Source organism: Tenrec ecaudatus, chromosome 4 (assembly GCF_050624435.1).
Source record: "Tenrec ecaudatus isolate mTenEca1 chromosome 4, mTenEca1.hap1, whole genome shotgun sequence".
NCBI lineage: Eukaryota > Metazoa > Chordata > Mammalia > Afrosoricida > Tenrecidae > Tenrec > Tenrec ecaudatus.
Genome location: NC_134533.1, coordinates 57,299,901 through 57,321,828, shown reverse-complemented (window position 1 = coordinate 57,321,828; position 21,928 = coordinate 57,299,901). Strand labels below are relative to the sequence as shown.

The window sequence follows — 21,928 nt, the reverse complement described above, 5'->3', positions numbered from 1 at the left end:
TTTGCGCTTTCTGAGGTTGCCTGGTCCCTGGAAGCCCTTAAATTCGCAAACTCCATTTTCTGCCCCTCAGCCGCCAGGGGCTGTGGTGGGAAGGGCTATTTGGTGATTGCCATGCCCAACGGGCACCCTCCTCCCACACCTATTCTCCTGTGGGGCTGCACCTGCTGCGTGGCTTATGCCCCCACCTCTCCAGCAATAACCCCACAGCCACATCTGCAGCCCAGATGCAGCACTGACTCAGTGTCTCCCAAACTGTCTGCCCTACCCAAGAAACCTCAACTCCTCCCCACCCCTTGTCATAGCTAAACTCTGGCCCATCACACCCTCACATGCCCCACCCTTCCTAGTCTGCCCGGCTGGTTGCAGATCCGTTCCGACCTCCAGCCTTACTCTCCCACGCCTTGCCTACCTCTCCAGTGACTTCTCCATGCGGTGCACTGGCTGGTTAGCCAACTCTAGTCCAGAGCCTGGTCCGTGAAGTCCTTGGATGGTCCTTAACCTCTCCTTGGTACTGTACAGCTGCTCCTGTGCTGTCCAGGACCCTCATGGTCTGATTGGCACCAGTCTCGCCAGTGTCATCTGTCACCCCTTCACAATGAATGCCTTGGAGCAATAGCCCGAGCTTTGTTCTGCCTCAGTGCTTCCGGCAGAATGGCCATGGTGCCCGGAATGGCCTCCCTCTCTTCCAAGCTAATGCTTACTCTCTCTCAACATTCCGCTCAGAGCTCACCTCGCCCAGGGAGCTGTGTCTGTTCCAACAGGAGTTAGGGTCCTGTGCTTACCTGTGAGACCTAGTCATTGTCCCTCTAGACTGTGTGCTCCCTGAGGGCAGGGCTGTCCCTGCTGCACAACTCCAAGTGTGAAATGTGCTGCCGGGTAAGCATGGAAGTCAGATGCTTTACTTTGGTGGGTGCTCCTGGCAGGAAACTTGAGCCTCTCCCTGCTGGAATGCCTTCGAGCCCCACTTCCTACCAAACTGTCGCTCTGGTGTCCCTTCAAGGCCCAGCTTTGAGGTTGAACTTCAAGTGGATCATGGGATGAACTGGTTTCACTCTTACGTATGATATAATTTCTGCCTCAGTTTCCCTTTCCCACTCTCAGATTCCTTTGTTGTAGGTGGCCCAAAGAGGACCCACCCAACTGTTCCAGGGATCCCAGGGGGAACCAGGGCCGGGGCTGGAAAAATAGGACGAATGATTGCTGAGGAAATCATGGAGATCCACAGGTAAGCACTGCCTTCCACTGGTTCCTTAAACCATGTTTCTCAATCTCGGGCAGCCTTGCTCCCAGATGGTTGTCAGTGGCGACATTTCTGGTGTCACAGCGGGCTGGGAAAGTCCTGCCAAGCGGTCAGCTCAGCATCCTACAACCACAGGCAGCCCCCCCCCTCCAAGGAAGGGCCTGCCCCCAAATGGCAGTAAGTGCTCAAGTGGAGAAAGCAAACAGGCTTAAAGCCCCCACTGGATGGAGTTGGACGGAGGAGCGGCGCTGCTAGTACCCAGTGCGAGGTGCCAGGAGCCTCCACCCAGAGCGGCTGGACCCTAATGTTACGGGCCTGCGGACGCAGAGCTCCGACTGAGAGTTGTCTGACTCTCAGCAAAGCAGTTGCTGTCTCCAGTCAGGCTGTCTTGGGTGAATAGTAGGAACTAAGCAGATCAGTTGCGGAGAGAGACAGCTGTCTTGAAAGAGATTGGAAATGGCCCCGAGGTTTGAACCCACCGCATGTTTCGGTTTCTGTTGGCTTATACCATAAAAGGGAGGCAAAATCCATCACCCATGATTGGGCGGGTCCTCTTGAAGGTGCCTGAACAGAGCATGCTCGTTAGCAAAGGCTCGCCCGCGGTCTGAAGTCTTAATGAACAGGCGTTGAGAGGGCAGCAGTTACGCTAGGTCCATTTGAGTTTGGGGAATGCAGGCTTGACTGGGACGTAATCATAGAGGAGGGGCAGCAGCCGCCTACTGCCCCCTGCCCCACTGGGCTGATGGGTTCCGGAAGCTGGCCATTTTCCTGTTGGCCAGGTCGGGCCAGTGGTAGCTCAGTTCTGTTGCCAGCCCAGAGGGAGTGATGGATGCAGCTGGGCTGCCAGGCTCTGCTGCGGGAAGGAAATGGGGCGGGCTGTCATGACGATCGATGTGTGGCCAGCCCCTGCCTGCTCTCTCCATTGCTTGAGACCAGCTACGCACACTCTGAAGATGCCGGACCTTGAGGATGGGGTCATCTTTGAGGAGAGACGTGTGACAGTAGGAAAGGAGAACATGTGGGCTGAAACAAACAAGGGGTTGAGTTCCGTCTTGAGGCAGACGGGCTTTGCTGTAAAGGGAGTGGAGGGCCATTCCCTCCTGAAGAGCCAGGCACACCCCTAGCTGGCATGTTCAAGGTCCAGTAGCAGGCCACCTAACTGGGCAGCCTCGCAACAGTGCTAAGATGATGCGGAGTGGTTGGACTGAAAGAAACTTCTAGAGCCTTACTCGCCGTGGGGTGGGTGCTGAGTGAGGAAGTGTGCAGGGTGCCGTGTGACGCACCGGGAAGCTGGGTTGTCATGTAGGACAGATGAGAGAGGGCTGCTTGATAACCCCAGAGTGGGGGACGGGGGCTCTCCTACAGGGTGATGTCATCTAAGAGCAATCAGGAGGACTGACTTGGTCTTTGAAGCCGCGAGAATGATGAAACGGCAATTCTCGAAAGCACCTGGAAAAACAGTAGCTTCATAGACATGTGTAAGAAAAGGGGGGAGGCACTCCCAATTTTTCAGTCCGCAATTAGTCGCCATCTCAGTGTGCTCGGGGAACCTCCCCCCTCTTCACCAAACCAATAGCCATCGAGGCGATTCTGACTCATAGCAACCCTATAGGATAGGGTAGACCTGCTCCTGTGAGTTTCCAAGGCTGTAACTTGATGGGAGTGGAAAGCCTTGTCTTTCTCCCTCAAAGCAGCCAGTGGTTTCGAACTGCTGACCTTAGAGCCACTAGGGCTCCTTCCTGTGTGTGCTCCCTAACCTCCCAGAGTTTATTGTCTAGGACAGCACAAAAGCTTGCTCGCTCACAGATCTACAGAATGAGGCAGCAAAGACCATGAACCAAGACAGCTGGGCAGTGGAGGCTGGGTCCCTGGGCGACCACAAGCGGCAGCCAACCATCTAGGACAGTGGTTCTCAACCTTCCTAATGCCACAAACCTTTCATACAGCTCATGTTGTGGTGACCCCTCCCCAACCATAAAATTATTTTCATTGCTACTTTACCACTGTAACTTTGCTGTTATGAATAGAGCATCCCGTGAAAGGGTTGTTCCAAACCCCAGAGGGGTCGCGACCCACAGGTTGAGAATCCTGATCTAGGAGCTGGGAGCCAGGCACCCACACAACCACGGCCATCCTCTCCATGGACTCTGGCTCTAGTGCTAGCTCACGGCTTCCTTCCCTGTGGCACTTCCACCCTGGCAAAAGTTCACATGGATTCTCCTCGGTGTCAACTCCTCTGAGACACGCTGGCTAGCTAGCTAGCTGAGGAAGGCCTGGACCCATTTTCTGTCACCTGCTGCCCTAGAGGTTGCATAGGCTTCCGACTGTGTTCTTGGTGTGACGGAGCCACTTGGGCCTGGAACTCTGCATTCCCTACGAGCGGCACACAAGCTACAGTGTTGGAAGGGAAACGGGTGAATCAATCGTCTGCTGTGGCGTGGTTTTCGGGAGCAAAGACTGAGTTTGAGCTTCCGAGCTCCCATCCAACCCTGAGACCCAAGTGCCACAGGAAGTCCGTCTCTGACCACTTACTTGAAATGCTCCAAACTAAAGTGCAAACCTTCACCAAGGGCTTTGTCAGCGAGGTACAGATCCACATTCTAGACCAGCCTGTGGGCCCAGCCCAGCTTACCACCTGTGTCTGTCAGGAAGGTTGTCTTGGAACACAGGCACACTCATTCATTGCCAAGTGGTCAGCGCAGTACACCCACGATGCATCACCTGCAAAGCCCTGGCCCTTTCTAGAAAACAGGTTGCCAACCCTTATCGGAGCTCTCCTCCCCCGTACCCCACACTGAGCAGGAAAGGTGCCGTCACTCACTCATGTGTTTCCTGACAGGATAAGAGGGTCGTCGCCTTCCAGCTGTGGCTCCAGCCCATTGAACATCACCAGTACACCTCCCCCCGAGGCCTCCTCTCCAGGAGGCAAGAAGGTAAGGCTGATGACTCTCAGGCAAAGGCCCTTCCTTACCCAGAGCCCCTTTCCCACAGTCTACAGTGTGGGAGAGCACAGAGTCGCCTTCAGAATGGGGCCCCGGAAGTTTCCTCTGCTGTGGCAGCAAGCCAGGTCCTGTTTCCCCCCCTTGAAGGAAGCACGTGGCACAGGGGACTGACCCATGCCAGTAGGGGCAGGCTGAAAGAAGAGCGCGCCTCAAGACTGGGGAGCTGTCAGTCCACTTGATGGAGTTCAGGCGTTCCCACGAGGGAAGGACTGATATGCTCTCCACACAGAAGAGGCTCTGCGCTCTCTGCCGGCAGTTTCCATGGGAGAACGTATCCTGGGCACCTGGCGCAGCCCCTGGAGTCCGGAGTGCCCCTCAAAGGGCTTCGGCAGCTGCAGAGTGCTCAGGGCCTGCCCCCTGGGTTCCTGGAGACATAGTGGCAGTGGCACAAGCATGCGACGCTGGCTGGAGCACAGAAACCATGTACGCTTTCACTTTTGCCAGAGTGCGAGCCTCAGCCCAAGTTCACTGTGAATCATAAACGTGTGTAGTACCCAGACAGGGTATTAAGACAGCTGAAGGGCAGGCACCTTTACATAGGATGTCCACCTTCCTCCCCTACCAGGACATACACAGAATGTTTGTCATGTACTTAGATGGTGCCCCCAGGGTCCAAGCTGTATCAAATCAAATGCAGGGCCAGTGGGCTGCAAGCCCTGGCCCCTCCGCGCACCAGCGTCTGGGAGCTGTGGGGCTGTGGAGCGTCAGGGAGGGGCAAGGAGGTCCAGACTGCCGCTCTCTCCCAGGGCAGCTTTGATCTATCGACAAATCCTCTGCAAGTTCATGTGATAGGGTCTCTCTTCACCTGCCAAAGGTCGAAAGTCACTACGCTATTGTATAAACGGAAGAAGGCAGACCTGTTTTGAGGCCTGGCTTGGCCATGTGACAGTTCTTCAGCCTTAAGCTATCTTTCTGATACGTAGACTGAGGATTAATCCTAGCTGTGGAAGTGCCCCACCTTTAGTGACAACTTGGAAAGCATCGCCGGATGAGTCTGGACTAGGTATCCCTGCTCCCACCTGCAGCCTATGCTCCTAGCTGTGCCGTGGCACCCTGCTGGCTCTCTCCTCGCAAACCTTAAGATTGGTCTCCCACCTCTCAACTCAGCTCCTGTGCCTGGGACTTGCTGGTATCACCCAGAACCCCATGGCAGGTCGTCCCCGACTTAGAGTAGGGGTCCACTCCGACTCCCTTACAGTCAGCTCTGCTGTGAGCCAGACATTTCTCATTCATAATGCTTTTCATTATGACGATCTTTACAAATCCCTCTTTAAACGCCTGTGGGCGAATGTCTGAGGAAAATAATAGCAAATTATTCACTGAAAGAATGTATGTAGTACATCCAAGTATTTACTAAAAAAAGAAAGAAAAAGATGGCTGTGTGTGTGGTTCGTTGGAACTGGAGTAAGTCCTAAATTGAGGACGACCTGCATTTGCTTCGAATGGTTATCACACCACATAATAAAAAGCCAAACCCACTCCCATCAGGTTGCTGCGTCCCAAGAGCAACTCTGTAGGGCAGGGTACAACTGCTCTGTAACGCTTTATGGGAGGAGAAAGCCTGGGCGTCTTTCTCCCGAAGAGTGGCTGCTGGTTTTGAACCGCTGACCTGGCAGCTCTATGCCTGATGTATACCCACCTCGCCACCAGGGGCCCTTTCACTCCAGCAATAGTGACGAAGTATTCCTCAAGTACAAGCTCTTACCTGATCCTCGCAATTTTATAGGTGGCAAAATCTCGGCTCCCAAAGGTGAAATGCCTGTCCAGCCTTGGTTAGTACGTGTGGGAGCCACACTAGAACCCACACTTCCTAACAAATGCTGGACCAGTCATTTCACACTGTACTCTTCTGAGCCTTTCACACAGCAAGCACCACAACTCCAGACTGTCTACATCACGAAGCCCAAGTATCTCTGAGGGAGTCATGACATTTTTCGACTTACACAAAGGGGTCAGAGAAGAAATTCTGAATCTATCCTTCCATGAGTTTTCAGCAGCAGGACTTAAAATTGTCTCCCCACCCACCCCCACCTGATTGTGTTCCTGTTCACCCCCTGACCCAGAGTGGCTGGGTAAACTAACAGGAGCTAACTGGCCAGCCTATACAGGGATGGCGTCACTTTATCTCTACCATGGGGCTGGGAACTGGGGGAGAATGCAATTTGGAATACTCTTCTCCTCAGATGTGTATGTGTGTACATTGATTTAGTCAGCACAACATAGACAGCACTCTGGATGGCTTGATTTGTGTGACCCCAAAACCTTTCTATATTACCTGTGCAGCTGCTAAGATGTCAGACTTTTGCTGCCTTTAGTGCCCCCTCCTTTTTTTTCCGAGATGATCTTGTCATCAAAGACTCCAAGTCCACTGGTTTTCCACTTTGGGGGGGTTTGGCACAAAGCCCAATATTTAGATTTAAGGGACAATGAGACTGGAGGACTATTTGGCTTTGCTATCAAAGAAACATACTGTATATAAATTTACACAGCCCCTTTCAAGAAAGGGAATCAACAATATCCTTTGAAGAAAAGCCGTCTTGGAGCTAAAGGTGATATTGACCGGCAACAGTGTACCAGAGCCACGTGAGGAAAGGGCTCCTAGCTCTTCTCAGTCACTTTCAAATTTGACAAAGTCCCCAGTGAGCCGTTTAGCCGGCCAGCCGTTTCAGTCCGGGTCCAGCTACAAGGGGAAGCCAGTGAGCTCGACTGGGCCCCAAGAAAGACGTTCGGGCATGCAGGGTCATGAAGACAGCTTCAGAGAAAGCAAGTTTCAAAGGGCAGTCAGTTCGTGGTCTTCGAGATGGGCCCTCAGACCCTTGTGGGGCCCCCAAAGTCCCAACTCTAATCAGAATTGTGCCGTAACCTGTGCGCCGAACCCTGCAAAGCTGTGTGGCTGAACTGCTGGCACCACCGTGCCTGGTCGCCACTGTACTCTTGAGTGCCACCCATGAGCCGGTAAAAACCAGCCAAGTCATTAAAACCTGCTTCATTTCGGCAAAATACCCTTGTGGCTTTGTAGCATGTGAGGTGAGCTAGCTGCTTTTCTCATGGGACCTGGACCGTACAGCTGTTCAGATGGGACATTTAGTGACGCTAGTCCTGAAAAGTGAATGAAGTGACCTTTCACCTCAAGGAAATTAAGTGATGGTATCTCTTGCCCGTAAGAAGATTAATTATCCAGGTGGTTAATTCCAGGAGTGGGCTCAAGCATCCGAAGCGAGAGGGTGGTGCAGGACCAGGCAGCGTGTCATTCCTCCTGTTGTACATAGGGGCGCTATGGGACAGAATATTCCACAGCAACTAGCAAAAGCATTTGTTGCCAACTACACAAACACAATCTGAGTTTTCAAGCAAAAAGTCTATTGTTTCAAGAAAAAATGCAGCTGACTGTTGAGCTCAACAGCTTCCTCAAACTTTACAAAGTAGAATGAAATGTGCCAACATGCAGAAGCTCTGCTAACTCAGCACTCCAACATGTTCCAAATGAGCAATGCAAGAGGTTTACACATTAGGCGAGAACCAAAGATCCACCCTAAGTGTGAAGATTCACCAGTTGACCCTAATGTAACGGAGGACCAAGAAACTCACTGACAAGGTTTCCTTCAAGACACTCCCACTGCGGACTTTGAAGAATTCCAGTGGTCTGCGAAGGCTATTAAGATATAGCTCCCTTTGCCAAATACTTACCTGTGTGAAGCCTGCTTCAACCAAAACATCGCGCCAGGGCAGACCCACGTCAGAAGGAACTATGAAAATCCAGCTGTCTTCAATTAAGTTAGAAATCAATTTGACAGTAATGTAAAAACAATACTTTTTTCACCCATTTGTTTTGGAAAAAGGCATTACTTTTCATTAAAATGTATGTTAACATGTAATATGCTTACTGAATTTTAAAATGTTAATTTTGAATATAGTAAATGTTGATAAATATCACCTGCATGAACAAAGAAAGGTTCCTTTGGCATCTTCAGTAATTTCTGATCCTGTAAAAAGAAGTCTGAGAGATGCAGAGGTGAAGTTGTAATGCCACCTACTGGCAAGTCTTGAAGTCACCACCTCACCGGAAATCCAGCAACCACAAAACCTGTTCTCTCACTTAACCAGACCCAAACACTTCTCGAACAATGGCCTACATCATGAGACTCAGCCCGAGGGGGCAAGGGTTATCGGGAAGAAGAGGGTGGAGAAAAGGATAGTTTGAGACAAAATTTGAATTGTGCTTTTGATGAGTGTTAAAAGATGCGCCCGAGTGGCTTTAAGCCACTGGCTACTGGGATATACCTGATGGTGAGATTTGTATTTTCTTAGTTTGTGACTCCTTGGGGCTGGATTTCATCTTGCTTATTAGCCCCCTGATTGCCTCTGTTACATCATCTGCTGCTGTAAGATGTTACAGTCCCCAAACAGCGCAATTGCCCACGCCCACCTGGGCTCACTGAGGGCTAGTTAGTTCTTGGCCTTCAACAAACATAGGCAACGTGATACAAGGCATTTCTCAAGGAGGGTGGTTAACTCCCCCCTTGGGCCACTGGGATGCTGCGGGGGGGGGGGGGGTTGCAAAAGCCGATTCCTACACTTTATCCTGCATGTGAGCTATGGTGTGAAAGTTCTTAATTGCCAAGGGGGTGCTGTTTTTTTTTCTCTCAAAATGGGGTGGTAGGTCAAATAAGTTTGGAAACTTGATCTTGTTTTTTTATTTCAAAATAAGATATGTGCACTGTGCATAGGAATTTCTTCAGGTTTTTTTTTTTTTTTTTTTTGGAAAACTATAGTCTGGTCCTCCAACAGCTCTGAGGGACAGTGAATTGGGCCCCTGTTTAAAAAGTTTGAGGACCCCTGATTCTACTAAGGGCTAGGTTCCCAAACTTGGCTAGTGATTGGAATTACCTGGGAATCTAGTGAAAATACAGATTCCTGTGCTCCATTTACAACCAAATGCATTAGAATCTTCAGGGTAGGAGCCCAGACTCCCAGGTGATTCCAACAGTCAGCCAAGTTTGAGAACCTAAGGTAAAGGAATACCCTTTGGATGTTATTTAGCTTTTACATTTCTTGAATGGGTGGAGTTGAGTGAACAGAATGGTTTGAGGGTGTGCGGTTCTTTTCCTAAATCTGATCATTCTTAACAATTCCTTCTTTGAAATCACCTGACAGGAATCTTCCAATGTGAAGCCATTTGAAATTTCCTCACACCTGTTTTCATTTGCTTCATGTTCTTGGTGACCTGGCACACAACACTTACTGAAATACATTTATACAAATGAATGCTTCAAACCTTCTCCTTGTGTTTGCAGATTTTAAATGGAGGGACCCCAGACATTCCTTCCAGTGGCCTCCTAGCAGGGCAAGCTCAAGAGAACCCAGGGTGTCCGTACTCTGATAATTCTTCTATTCTTGGTAAGTGGCAACATTAGGCATTCCATTGCAATGAACTTGCAAAGCACCTGGCAGGCAGAGTCAGCTTTCAGAGCTGCAATTGTACAAAGAAACTAGCTCTAATTATATTTGTTAAGAATGAAGTAAAGCTTGCGTAAAACTCTTCTTCCAAGTTGGCTTCAATGGTTGAATGCCGCTGAGGGTCCAAGTTTATCCCTGGACCTCAAAGAGGCGCTATAGACACCCAGACAGGCTTCATAGGGTACATCTTTTCAGAGGGAGAGAGGTTCACAGGTAAAGCCTAAAACGTTCAATGGAGAATTTCAGAAGGTATTAAAATCATGTAAGCCATGAAAAGTTTGCACCTCCTCATCCCATCCATCCATTCCTCTACTTGCTTTTCTAGATTCTTTCCATTTATTTCTAGAACCTGCTCCCCTTCATTGGTTCTATCACAATATTGAGGTCCACTTGAATACTTTTAATACTTACTGTTAAGCACTTTCATCTTATTTTTAAAAGTTGGTTTGTTCTGAAAAAAACACACAAGTTGGTAATGGCCCCACAGTCTTAAGCAGCTGTCTTGCTCGCCTTGTTAAAGGTCAATTTATTACAAGTGTGCTTAGGGATTGCTTAATGTTCTACATGCTTTGGCATTTTTGATCACTGACCAACCTTCATCTCCTCCCACAGGTGAGAACCCACACATAGGTATAGATATGATAGATAATGACCAAGGTTCAAGTAGTCCCAGCAACGATGAAGCAGCGATGGCTGTCATCATGAGCCTTTTGGAAGCAGATGCTGGACTGGGTGGCCCTGTTGACTTTAGCGACTTACCATGGCCGCTGTAAACACTACAGGTTGCTGCGGCAACAGATACAGAATCAAAGTGCATTACTGGTGGAGTTTTACAGTCTGTGAAGACGACTGGATAAGGAGAGAACCGCTTTTATGGACTGTCTACATAAAAGCCATCTCAGAGCCATTGATACAAGTCAATCTTCCTGTGTAACTTCAGACAAAGTGGAACTAAGCCTGCTTTCAGTGTTTCACCATCATTGATTATTGGGCTAGCTGTGAATAGCTTGCATTAATTGTATATTTTGGATTCTGTTTGTGTTGAATTTTTTAATCATTGTGCACAGAAGCATCATTGGTAGCTTTTATATGCAAATGGTCATTTCGGATGTATGGTGTTTTTACACTACAAAGAAGTCCCCCATGTGGATATTTCTTATACTAATTGTATCATAAAGCTGTTTATTCTTCCTTGTAAGAATCCTTTACTATAAATATGGGTTAAAGTATAATGTATTAGACAGTTAAATATTTTTAATAAATGTTTCCCTTGTTCTATAATTACTGTACACATTGGAAGTTAACTTAGAAAGAAATCCTCCTTGCTACAGAACTGGAGCATCCCTTTTCTACCGTAGACGTGAGGGCTGCTGTCTGTACACCAACATCCCTGGCAGGGCCTTTCGGGCCTTTCCAGCAATCCTGGGACTTGCCTCATCTCCCCGTGCCACTACTTTAGCTGTACTGTTCAAACAGTTCATTGCCGAAGTGCTCCAATTTTAACTTATGTCAGGTATACGATGTTAATACTAAAACACAAACTTCAAATCCTCTGAAATTATACATTCAAGTTTACATATGGCAAACTGGCCTCTCTACTGCTGGCAGTTCTTTGGCTTCAAACAGTAAGTGACCCCAGATTCCAAGCGCTTAACGATTTCCCTTTCCTTCTTGAACCTCACAAAACTAGCACTTACATAACAGAGTATGTGCAGGTAAGGGGGAAAGTGCTGGTCTGAAATCAGCTCTCCGCGACCTAGGGAAGTCATTTCTCTTCCTAGCTGGGGGACTAGAAAATAGGCCCCTTTCTCAGTGCTGGTCACTAGTGTTTGGATTTACAGTACATTTTATGGTTGGCAGAGAACCTCAGTGCGACAGCACACACATGCCCACTGGAGTACCTTGAACTGCAGCCCGGTCTCCAGTTATGTTTACACTGACAAGACAGGGAGTCTGCTAATTATGAAGCAAAAAGGCTGGTTACGGTGGTTATAAAGTTGCTCTGAAACATGAAAACAATGGAATTTTATTTTGATGAAAAATTGTTTACAATCATTTAGTAAATGAAGAGCAAACACTTCATTTTCCTATCCCGTAACTCTTTAAGAAAAAAAATGCATTAGTAAATAAATATCTGTGAAGAGATTAAGGGTAAGGCAGACTGGATAATACACCACCTCTGATGTTCATTCTCCCTGCATGTAACTCACGTGAAAGGGTCACGTTAAAGGGTGAAAACGGCCCCGGGGAGATGTGGACTGGTAAGATTCGGCCTGGAATCTCATCCTAAGCATTCAAATTACACCCAAAGATAAATACTCCCTTTGTGCTCCTCAGTGGGCAATAAACTAAACACCTAGCAGGAGGGTTTTGATAGAAGCACTCGTTTTAAGTTCTATTGTGCATCACAACTATAAAGATGGCTTGAATCGTTCCATTCAACCACCATTTATAAAGTGCAACTATATAATATTCTTCATTTTATCTGGGGTGTAACCAGTACTATCTTGACTGAAGGTACCCCCAGCTGCCAATTTCCACCACTTCTGAAAAAGGACTGTCCCCATACAAAGAACCAATTTCACAAACCTACTGGTAAACAAATACATTTATGTAACTGGAACCTCAGGATGCTAGAGTTGTACTCGTTTTAAAAAAAAACAAACGCTCAGCTACCTTTGGTCTTTAAACAAGCCTACACTGCAATTTCCTAAACACTGCTCTGTGCATTTCACAATGAAGAAGAGTGGCCTTGCAGTGCAGTGAGGAAAGCGCGACGGCACTGTGGAGAGTAGCATGCGATGGTTTCAAGGAACATCGGCGTCACTGCATCGGGTTCTGCCCGTCAGGATCGAGGTCACTGTTGCCGGAAGGAGGATGGATGGGGAGGATATCCAGCTCATCCACTTGGGGGGTCGGGTGCATAACGACCAGCTGGTCCTGGGGGATGTCTGCGGCAGCTGCTGCAAGGTTGGTAATAGATTTACTCTTTACACACTGGAAGTCTACGTGCCGACTTTTCCCTTCCTCCTTTTCCCAGGACATGCGGATAAAGGGTCTTTGGACATAGTTGTAAATCACTTCTGGGCGGCCACCAGGCCTTTTCTTTACTTTTTCTTTGTAGGTCGGATAGCCTGTGGGAGAGAGAGCCTGGGTTTAAAAACTGAGGACACACACACACTGCTCACCCAATTCAGCCTACAAAGAGCTGTTCTGTACATCCCAAAGGGCCCTGATGGCATAGTGGTTACAGTCAATCATCTCATAAAGTAGCGTATGATCAAGAACCAAAGACACTAAGGATAAATCCCAAGACGCAATGAAGGCATTAGCAAAGAACAAGGCTCCAGGGTTTGACAGAATATGAATCGAAATGTTTCAACAAGCTGTTAAAGCACTCTGGTCTATGCCCCAAAATTTGGAAGGTCAAATGACTGTAAGAGATGCATATTTGTGGACATTCCTAAGAAAGAGGACTCATCAGAAGGTGGAAAATGCTGAACAGGAACAATATCACAAGCAAGTAACATGTTGCTTTAGAGCAGCAGTTCTCAACCTGTGGGTCGTGACCCCTTGGGGGAAGGGAGTGTCAAACGACCCCTTCACAGGGGTCGCCAGATTCATAAAAGTAGCAAAATTACAGTTATGAAATAGCAACGAAAATGTCATGGTTGGGGGTCACCAGTAAACGAGGACTGTATGAAAGGGTCACGCATGGAAGAAGGTTTAGACCAACGCTTTAGCTCATGGTTGCAGCAGTGCATTGATAAAGAGCGGCCAGACATTCAAGCCAGATTCACAAAAGGACACGGCAGGGAGGTGTATCTTCGCTGATGTCAGGTGGCTCTTGGCTAAAGGTACAGAATAGTAGGAAGGTGTCTACTTGTCATTTATCGACTATGCAAAAGCATCTCACCGTGTGAATCATAACAAACTAGTTAACGTGGCAAAGAACTGGAACTCCAGAACACTTCGTTCTATTTATGTGGAACCTGTACATGGACCAAGAGACAGTCATAAGAGCAGAATAAGGGAGTCCTGCGTGGATTAAAAACAGGAAAGGTATGTATCAGGATCCATCACTTATCTGTCAGTTTTTCACACTCTGGCGGCTTGTCTGTTGCTGTGATGGTGGAAGCCACATCACTAGTATTTCAAATGCCATCAAGGTCACGCCAAGTGAACGGGTTTAGGCAGAGCTTCCAGACCAAGAACAGAGTACAAACAAGGCATTGGCTGCCCAATTGAGAGTAAGTAGCTTCTGAAAACCTTACACATAGCATGGAGACACTTTCAGGTTCTGAGGCCCCAATGAACTGAAGCAGAGTCTTGTCAGAGATTGGGTCGGAGGGCACTGAAAATGTGACTAAGAGAAAGCTGCTTTCTCAAAGTAGAGCTGACCAGGGTGACGTGACATGTTAGGGAGAAAAGCCTAATGTGGATGAAGCCTTTGCGATTGTCATTTGCTGATGATTACATGACAGACTTATGAAAGAACCATTTGTTAATAGCAAATACCTTTTATCAACAACACAAAAAGTGCCCACATGGACTCCTTCAGATGGAATACACAGAAATCAAATTGACTGCATCCGTGCAGAGAGATGCTGGAGACACTCAGTATCAGCTGCTAAAACCAGGACAGAGGCCAACTGTGGAAAAGACCATTAATTGTTTATACGTTAAGTTCAGGTTGCAGCTGAAGAAATCAGGGAAGGTGTGTGTCAGGGCTGCATCCTCTTACCATACCTATTCAGTCTCTCTGCTGAGCGATTAGAGAAGCAGATTACATGAAGAAGAATGCAGACTTATTATCAAGCTGTGATTTCCAGAGGACACAACCTTGCTTGCTGAAAGTTAGGAGGACCTGATGGCAGCCTTCAGTATGGAATACGACAATGTAAAGAAGACCAAAATCCTAACAACTGGAACAAGAGGTGACATTATGATAAATGGAGAAGATAAAGTTGTCAAAGATTCTGTCTTGCTTGTATGCACAATCAATGCTCGTGGAAACAGCAAACATGAGCTCAAAAGACACACTGTATTGGGTAAATCACTGCACAAGATCTCTTTAGAGAAATAAAAAGCAAGAGTATTACTTTGAGGACTAAGGTGCACCTGACCGAAGCCATGGTATTTTTAATTGCCTTATATCAGTGGTTCTCAACCTTCCTAATGCCTTGACCCTTTAATACAGTTCCTCAGGTTGTGGTGACACCTCCCCCCAAAAAACCATAAAATTACTTTCGTTGCAATTTCCTGTCATTTTGCTACTGTTATGAATCGGGCGACTCCTATGAAAGAGTAGTTCACGGGTTATATGCATGTGAAAGATGGACATTGGATAAGGAACAACAAACAAAAATCGATGCGTTTGAACTGTGATGGCAAAAAGTACTCAAAGTACCATGGACTCCCAACAGGGCAAACAAAACATTCTTGGAGGAAGTAAGGCCAGAGTGCTCCTTAGAAGAAAGGATGGCGAGATTTTGGACATGTCAGGAGAGGCCAATGCCTGGGGAAGGATATCATGCTTGGTAAAGTAGAACAACAGCAAACAAGTGGAAGGCCTCAAGGAGATGGACTGACATCGTGGCTGGAACAATGGGCTCAAGCATCAGAATTAGATGGATGGTGCAGGACCAGGCAGTTTTACCTTCTGCTGTGGACAGGGTCGCTGTGAGTGGGAATTGACTCAAGGGCACCTAATAACAACTTCCTCTCAAGACGAGTGTCAGGTGCCCTGGTGGCATAATGGGTTACACATTTGACTACTAATTAAAAGTTTAGCAGTTTGAGTCCACCATCTGCTCTGCAGGAAAATATGAGGCTGTCTGCAGTTTGTTTACAGTTTTGGAAATCCAAAGTGACAGGTCTACTCTGTCCCATAGGGCAGTCAAAATCATTTTGATAGCAGTGAGTTTGGTTTTACTTGGGGGGGGAGGGATCAAGAGTTCACCGAGATTGGCAATTTCAAACAGTTTTCTCTGGTTCCTATACCCTCCTCCTCTCCTCTTTGATCACATTGCTGTTTTTTAGTTCCGACTCAGTGACCTAGGTACAGCAGAAGCAAACACTGCCCTGGCCCATACCATTCCCTAATGGCGCACAGGTCTGGGTCCTTGGTTGCAGCTACTGTGTCACTCCATTTTCTGGAGTGTCTTCCCTCTACCAAGCCTGATGTCTGGTCCCCGTCCCGCCCCCCCCTCACCCCCCATGACATTTCCAAAGTACAAGAAATAAACTCTGGCCAACTTAGTCTCTAAGGAACATTCTAACTATACTTCTTCCAAGACAGCTTTGTACATTCTTGTAGCAGTCCATGGGATATTTAATATTCTTTGCTCACACCATAATTCAAACACATCAATCCTTTACTCAGTGTCCAGCGTTCAAATGGCTGAAAATACCACGGCTTGGGTCACACCTCAAGTGTTCAAAGTGACATCCTTACTTTTTAACACTTTAAAAAAGGATCTTTTGTAGCAGATTCTCCAAATTCTTAGAGAGAGATAAAAACCAATGAGGGCAATCCTATCCTGGGAAATTTCCCTGTTATTCATCTATAAGGCATTTTCTCCTTAGATAAACTATTAGACATTCCTTCCATTTCCAAATCCAAACAAGATTTGCCAGTTTTAGACAACCAGTCTTACATTTTCTGTAAAGTTTAGACAACCAGTCTTACATTTTCTGTAAAGGGCTGGGTCGAGCAGTAACTATTTCATGTTTGTGGGCCATAGTTTCTATTGCAACCATTCAATTTTGTCATTGTAAAATGAAAACAGACATAAGCCATATGTAATAAGTGAGCATGTCTGTGTTCCAATAAAATTTTATTTATAAAAACAGGCAATGGGCTGGATTTGGCCATAGTTAAAACCAGGGGAGGGAAAAACAACAGCGGTAGGACAAGATGTCACAATGAATGGACACACTCCCATTATTGCCCCCCGCAACGAGCTCACTGAACAACCAATAGAAACAAACACAGACTGAAATATCAGAACTCTGCACAGCAGCTGAGGTATTACAGTCGGGATGAGTCCAAAAGAGGGAAGAGGAGGAACTGGGTCAGCTCAGACACCAGGCAAGCCTGCCTGCTAACATCAGGAGTGCACACTCATCACAGGTATTTTAGGATGGGTCTGGGTCAAACCCCAAACATAGAACACAGGATGGGAGCTAACCTTAGAAAACTCTAGTCTGACGTTCCAGAGCAGTATAAAATGGATATGGGAGTTAGTGGGCCACACAAGTGGAAGGCAGTGAAAAGACCACACAGTGCTGCATGGGAATACTGTGCCAAAAGGGACCCAGGACTGGAATGAATTACAAGGGCAGCAGGGTGAGGGGAATGCCTCAGACTGGCAGAGACAAAAGATACCATCGATAGTGGGACACTGGGACAGCGTCTGTTTCAGGGTGCTAACGAAGGAAAGACACAGAGAACCCCACATCATACCGCAGTCAAGTCAAGTCCTACCACTTACAGCAGAGTCTCTGAACAAAGAACCCTCCTACCCCCACCACCATACACACACTCCCCATGTGTACGACTGGACTTAAAGTTTTGGATAAGACAGAGACCAAGAAAACAGAACTCCTGAACCAACACTGAAAAAAAAAACGTAGCATGTTTTTGGTTCTAACCTGCAGTGGTTCTTCAAAGAAGACACCAAGTTCATTGTAGCTGGGTCCTTCTGACTCATAGTGACACTTCAAGGATGGGGTAGCTGCCTTGGAGGATTCCAGGGACTGAAAGGTCTTGCAGAGGCTGTCTGCCACATCTCTCTCCAGCAAAGTGGCTAGTGAGTGTGAGCCCTAGCTTTTGATTGGCAAGTAGGCACTTGGCCACTGTGCCACCAGGGTGCCCAATTCTTCTACATTATATAGAATATTAAACCCCGAAAATTCTAGAGTAAATGGAAAGCCAGAGCAATTTTTAAGATAACAAAATGGCTCAATTCCTACAAAATTTGGCAAAACATGAAATTTTAGCAGAATTCATGATGGTATGGGCTTTTATCAAACTGTGCCTTATCTTTTTAGTGCCTCAAGCCAGATTCCATTGAGACGTGCTATAACAAGCTAGCACAGGTGCAAAAAAGATTTCAAAATCTATGCATAGTTTTTCAGAACACACGTTTTCTGTGAACCTTTTGAAGAATCTCTCATATAAGTTATGGGTAAGAGACCCTGAGACAAGTCTAACTGGAGGAGGGAGTCTGTACTGAAGAACACTTGGAGGTAATATTTGGAAACAGATTCAGGTCAGATGGAAGAGAAGCTTGAGTAAATGATATTCTATTAAATGATGTGAAGCTCAGAGCTTCTTGCAGCTGATTTTTATCTTGTAGACTGAAGTTTGCAAATATGTCCACAATGTGACCTAACTGGGAAATCCACCCTTTTGTACCATCAGTGGTAAGAGCTAACAGTCTTGCTCTCCTACCCAAGGATGATGAGGTAGTCATTCAAAGTTCCCAGCTCAGTCAATACTTCCTCACTTAGTCTTTAACTTTCTATGTTCTGTGGCTACTGAACAATGATTTTTTTTTTTTAGGTTTTCTTTCCTTAAAGTATTGGATAAGACAGTCAAATATTTTGACAGAGTGCATTCCACTGAGCCTGAGACAAGGTTCCTGGTGATGGGAGTAAGGCCATCTCAAATATGGTCTGTAATTAGTGCAGAAAACCATCATAATCCCAAACTGTCTTAGAGCCCAACCTTGATGGAGAGGAGTTGCTACACTAAGGGACAGGTGAAAAAAACAAACCAAAAGCTAAGACTCATTTAGTAGAATTGTAGTATGAAGATTTAGGCAGGAATTATAATTCCTAGTCATCACCCAAAACATTTTTCCTGTTTAAGAACACCTGCCCCATCAATCAGCCATCTGCTTTTAATTAAGTAGAATAGGCCTGACATAGGACTGACCAAGATCCCTTTTAACATCTCCAAGTTCTGCCCATTTCTTCCGATTGTCCCTCATACACCAATGCAATCAGCATTGGTTGTCAGGTGCCACCAAGTTGGTTCCAACTCATCCTGATCCTATGTACACAAGACTGAAAGACCACCTGGTCCTGCACCATCCAATTGTTGTTATATGAACCCACCATTGCAGCTCCTGTGTCAACTCATCTAAAAATGGTCATCTTCTTTTCTCTGCCCTTCTACATTTACCACACAAGGTATCCAAAGGATACCTTGTCCAAAGGATGTGAAACAAAGTCTCCCCATCTGCACTTCTCAGAGCATTCTGGCTGTAGTTCCTCCAAGAGAGATGTGTCTCTTCTTCTGGCGGTCCATGGTCTGTCCAAAGTTCTGTGCCAACACCATGATTCGAAGGCAGCAACCCTTCTTCAGTTTTCCTTACTCAGTGCTCAGCTTCCACATGCAGATGAGTGAATGAAAACATCATGGCTGAGTCAGGTACACCTTAGTCCTCAAAGTGACAGCACTCAGAAGAGGACGTGGGCAGATTTACCCACTGGCAAAGCACTGTTTACTTTCCTGATCGCGGCTTCCTTGAGCACTGACTGGTTCCAAGCAAGATGCAATCTCTGACAACTTTAATCTGGTCCAGTGGGAGGGTTTTGGCAACTGCGTTCCCACAAAGGTCAGCACATTAAAAACTCTAATAATTGGACTCCTGAGAAACACTAAGTGAAGAGGGTACACAATAATCTTACTGTAGGAAATTCAGAATCCCGATGGCATAGTGAGTGGGTAATGTGTCGGCAGCTAAGCTTAAACGTAAGCAATTAGAATCTACCAGTTGCTCAGTGGGAGAAAGATGAGACTTTCTGCTCACTTAAATGAGCAGATTTACAGTCAAAGAGGAAGTTCTTCCTCCGATGAGGAACATGAGTGATGGCGTCAACATAAGTGATGGCAGTGGTTTGGGTTTTTTGGTCTGGTTGGAAAGAAAAGGCGTAAAAAAAGGAAAGGAAAAAACGGAAATAATAAATATGTTTAATGATACCATTTAGAGATCAGTACCATTAAGGTAAGGAGTCCTAGTGGAACAGATGGTTAAGTACTCAGCTGCTAATTGCAAGCTTGGCAACTTGAACCCATCAGCCTCTCCGAGGAAAAAAGATGTGGCATTCTGCTTTCAGAAGGATCACAGCCTTGGAGATCCAAGGGAGCAGTCTTACTCTGTACTACAGTGTTCCTGTAAGTCAGATTCAACGCAACAATCAGTTTTTAATGGTTTCTATATGATGTCTAGGATGAAAGAAGCAGGATTTCATGATTTATAGTTCTATGGCATAAATAGTAATCACTTTGTCAGAGTTCAAAGTACTCACATAATATTCTAAACGAATCCAATGGCTTCAATCTCATTTTATCTTACCTTCTATTCCCAATCTTATCTTCTTAAGACCTCTCTCCTTCAAAACCGATTTGGCCACATCTCTGTTTTCAATGTACTTGAAAAATCTATACAATTTTGTGCTATAAATAACTGGAAACAAAAAAGACCAAAAAAATTCTTATTAAGATCCAAGTACTCAGAGAGGAAGTTAAATTTATCTGGACATCAAAGGGGGCTTGACAAGTTAAAAGCCCAAATCATGGATGGATGCATTGATGCCGAAGGATGATGAGCCAACATGGCTGGCCAACTGTTCAGTACAGTTAATGTATAAGCAAATATCTACTTAGGTTGAAAAGCGTTGATAAGCAGTCAGGTAACACAATCCCTAAGAAGAATCTCCTGGAAAGTTATATCACAGCCTTATTGGAGTGGGATCTGCCCCCCACATTTCTTCAAAGAAAAGAACCAAAAGAAGCTGTCAATATTACATCATTGTCAGGCAGGCCTAAAAGGTCTAGTCTGAGTGTGTGTGTGTGGGGGGGGGGGTGGCTTGACAGAGGGACACTGCCTTGTACAAAACAGATTTTTAAAATACATTTCATGGATTGAGCAACTATTAATAATTCCCCCCAAATGTAAAGACCCTCCCTACAAACTCATTCATTCAGGCGAACAGCCCCATGTTATACTGATGGGAAAGCTGGCAGGTTACAGCATGCTCTGCCCAGGTTAGTCTGTTCAGAGCACACTGGCTTTGTAAAGGGCAGACATCCCACTAACAACATGCTGAGTCTCCAAATGTGCTGGGAACGCCAGGGAGCTAGGGTGACGGGCCTTGCTCGCCTTGTGGTTCTCGGGTGGAGTTATCTCCCTTAAAAGGTGAACTGCAGAGGTTTTTTTCAAAAAAAGAAAAACACTCACAAACTAAACGTGCTGGTTTCTAAGAGCCACGAGAAGGAAAAAATGTCCATAGACACCACTCGTGGAGTAATTTTGTGATTGGTATTATATCTTCAATGTTACTGGTACTTCAACATCAAGATTTCCTGATGTCTCAAAATGGATGGTATCATAAAGTCATATTTAGGAAAATAAGGCAGAGAGAGCACGATCCCTTCAAATGAATCCTTTCTAAGTTTGAAGCACCTTAGAGTAAGATGAAATGCATTTTGGCAAATTATGTAAGAATGCTTTCAGTCTTGTTAACCTTCAAAGCTTAAGGTAAAAATAATATATTTTTTAAACTCCAAAAACTGAAAAGGAAAATTAAAGAATTAAAAAGGAAAAAACACATTTATTTTAATTCCTCTATCACTGTACTATATATAATTCCTATGTCTTATCGTTGGCTCACGGAGCCTGATGGCATAGGACTTACAAGTTGGCCTACTAACCATGAAGTCAGCAGGAGAAACTACCAGCTACTCTGAGGGAAAAAGAAGAGGCTTTCTACTCCCGTGGAGAGTTACATTCACAGAGACAGTTCTACCTCGTCCTCCAAGGTGACTATGCGTCAGAATCAACTTGATGGCAGTGAGTTTGGTTTTAGTGAGTTGGTTCCACTCCTTTGGAGTCAAAATGTTTTGAAAAGTAAAATATTCATTGTAATCTTGTTTATTCCTCTTAGTATGTATCTTTCGATTCTTGGTAATACAATTCTTTCTATTTTTATTCCATGTTATTCTACATATTGCTAAAGAAAACCCCTACTGACAATAAGTCTAGGACTGAGTATAAGAACTATCACAACAACGAGCATTAAAAGAATCTTAACACTCATTTAAGTACATCATTCAAAAGAAGCATCTTAATGTAAATCCCGAAATGTGCTTGCTTTAAAATAATCTTTTGGCAATCTTAAGTCAAAATGAAAATCATTTGGATCGTTTTGTTTT

At 45.9% G+C, this 21,928-nt stretch overlaps 2 protein-coding genes across 11 annotated transcripts in view; one reads left to right on the top strand and one right to left on the bottom strand.

Moving 5' to 3' along the window:
- The window catches only part of BMAL1 (basic helix-loop-helix ARNT like 1), a 125,252-nt gene extending 114,291 nt beyond the window's left edge, over window positions 1–10,961 (top strand). For 3 of the 5 annotated variants that reach the window (XM_075546027.1, XM_075546025.1, XM_075546026.1), the window contains 4 exons: window positions 1,102–1,225; window positions 4,080–4,173; window positions 9,537–9,639; window positions 10,312–10,961. In XM_075546027.1, the coding sequence (XP_075402142.1) occupies window positions 1,102–1,225; window positions 4,080–4,173; window positions 9,537–9,639; window positions 10,312–10,472 (482 nt within the window). In that variant the 3' untranslated portion in view covers window positions 10,473–10,961. The remainder of the gene's footprint in view (window positions 1–1,101; window positions 1,226–4,079; window positions 4,174–9,536; window positions 9,640–10,311) is intronic. The other 2 variants (XM_075546030.1, XM_075546028.1) reach the window with 1 other exon arrangement.
- Window positions 10,962–11,709: 748 nt separating this feature from the next.
- The window catches only part of BTBD10 (BTB domain containing 10), a 75,584-nt gene continuing 65,365 nt past the window's right edge, over window positions 11,710–21,928 (bottom strand). For all 6 annotated transcript variants that reach the window (XM_075546036.1, XM_075546034.1, XM_075546032.1 and 3 more), the window contains 2 exons: window positions 20,070–20,180; window positions 11,710–12,833 (listed from right to left, as the gene is read on the bottom strand). In XM_075546036.1, the coding sequence (XP_075402151.1) occupies window positions 12,523–12,833; window positions 20,070–20,180 (422 nt within the window). In that variant the 3' untranslated portion in view covers window positions 11,710–12,522. The remainder of the gene's footprint in view (window positions 12,834–20,069; window positions 20,181–21,928) is intronic.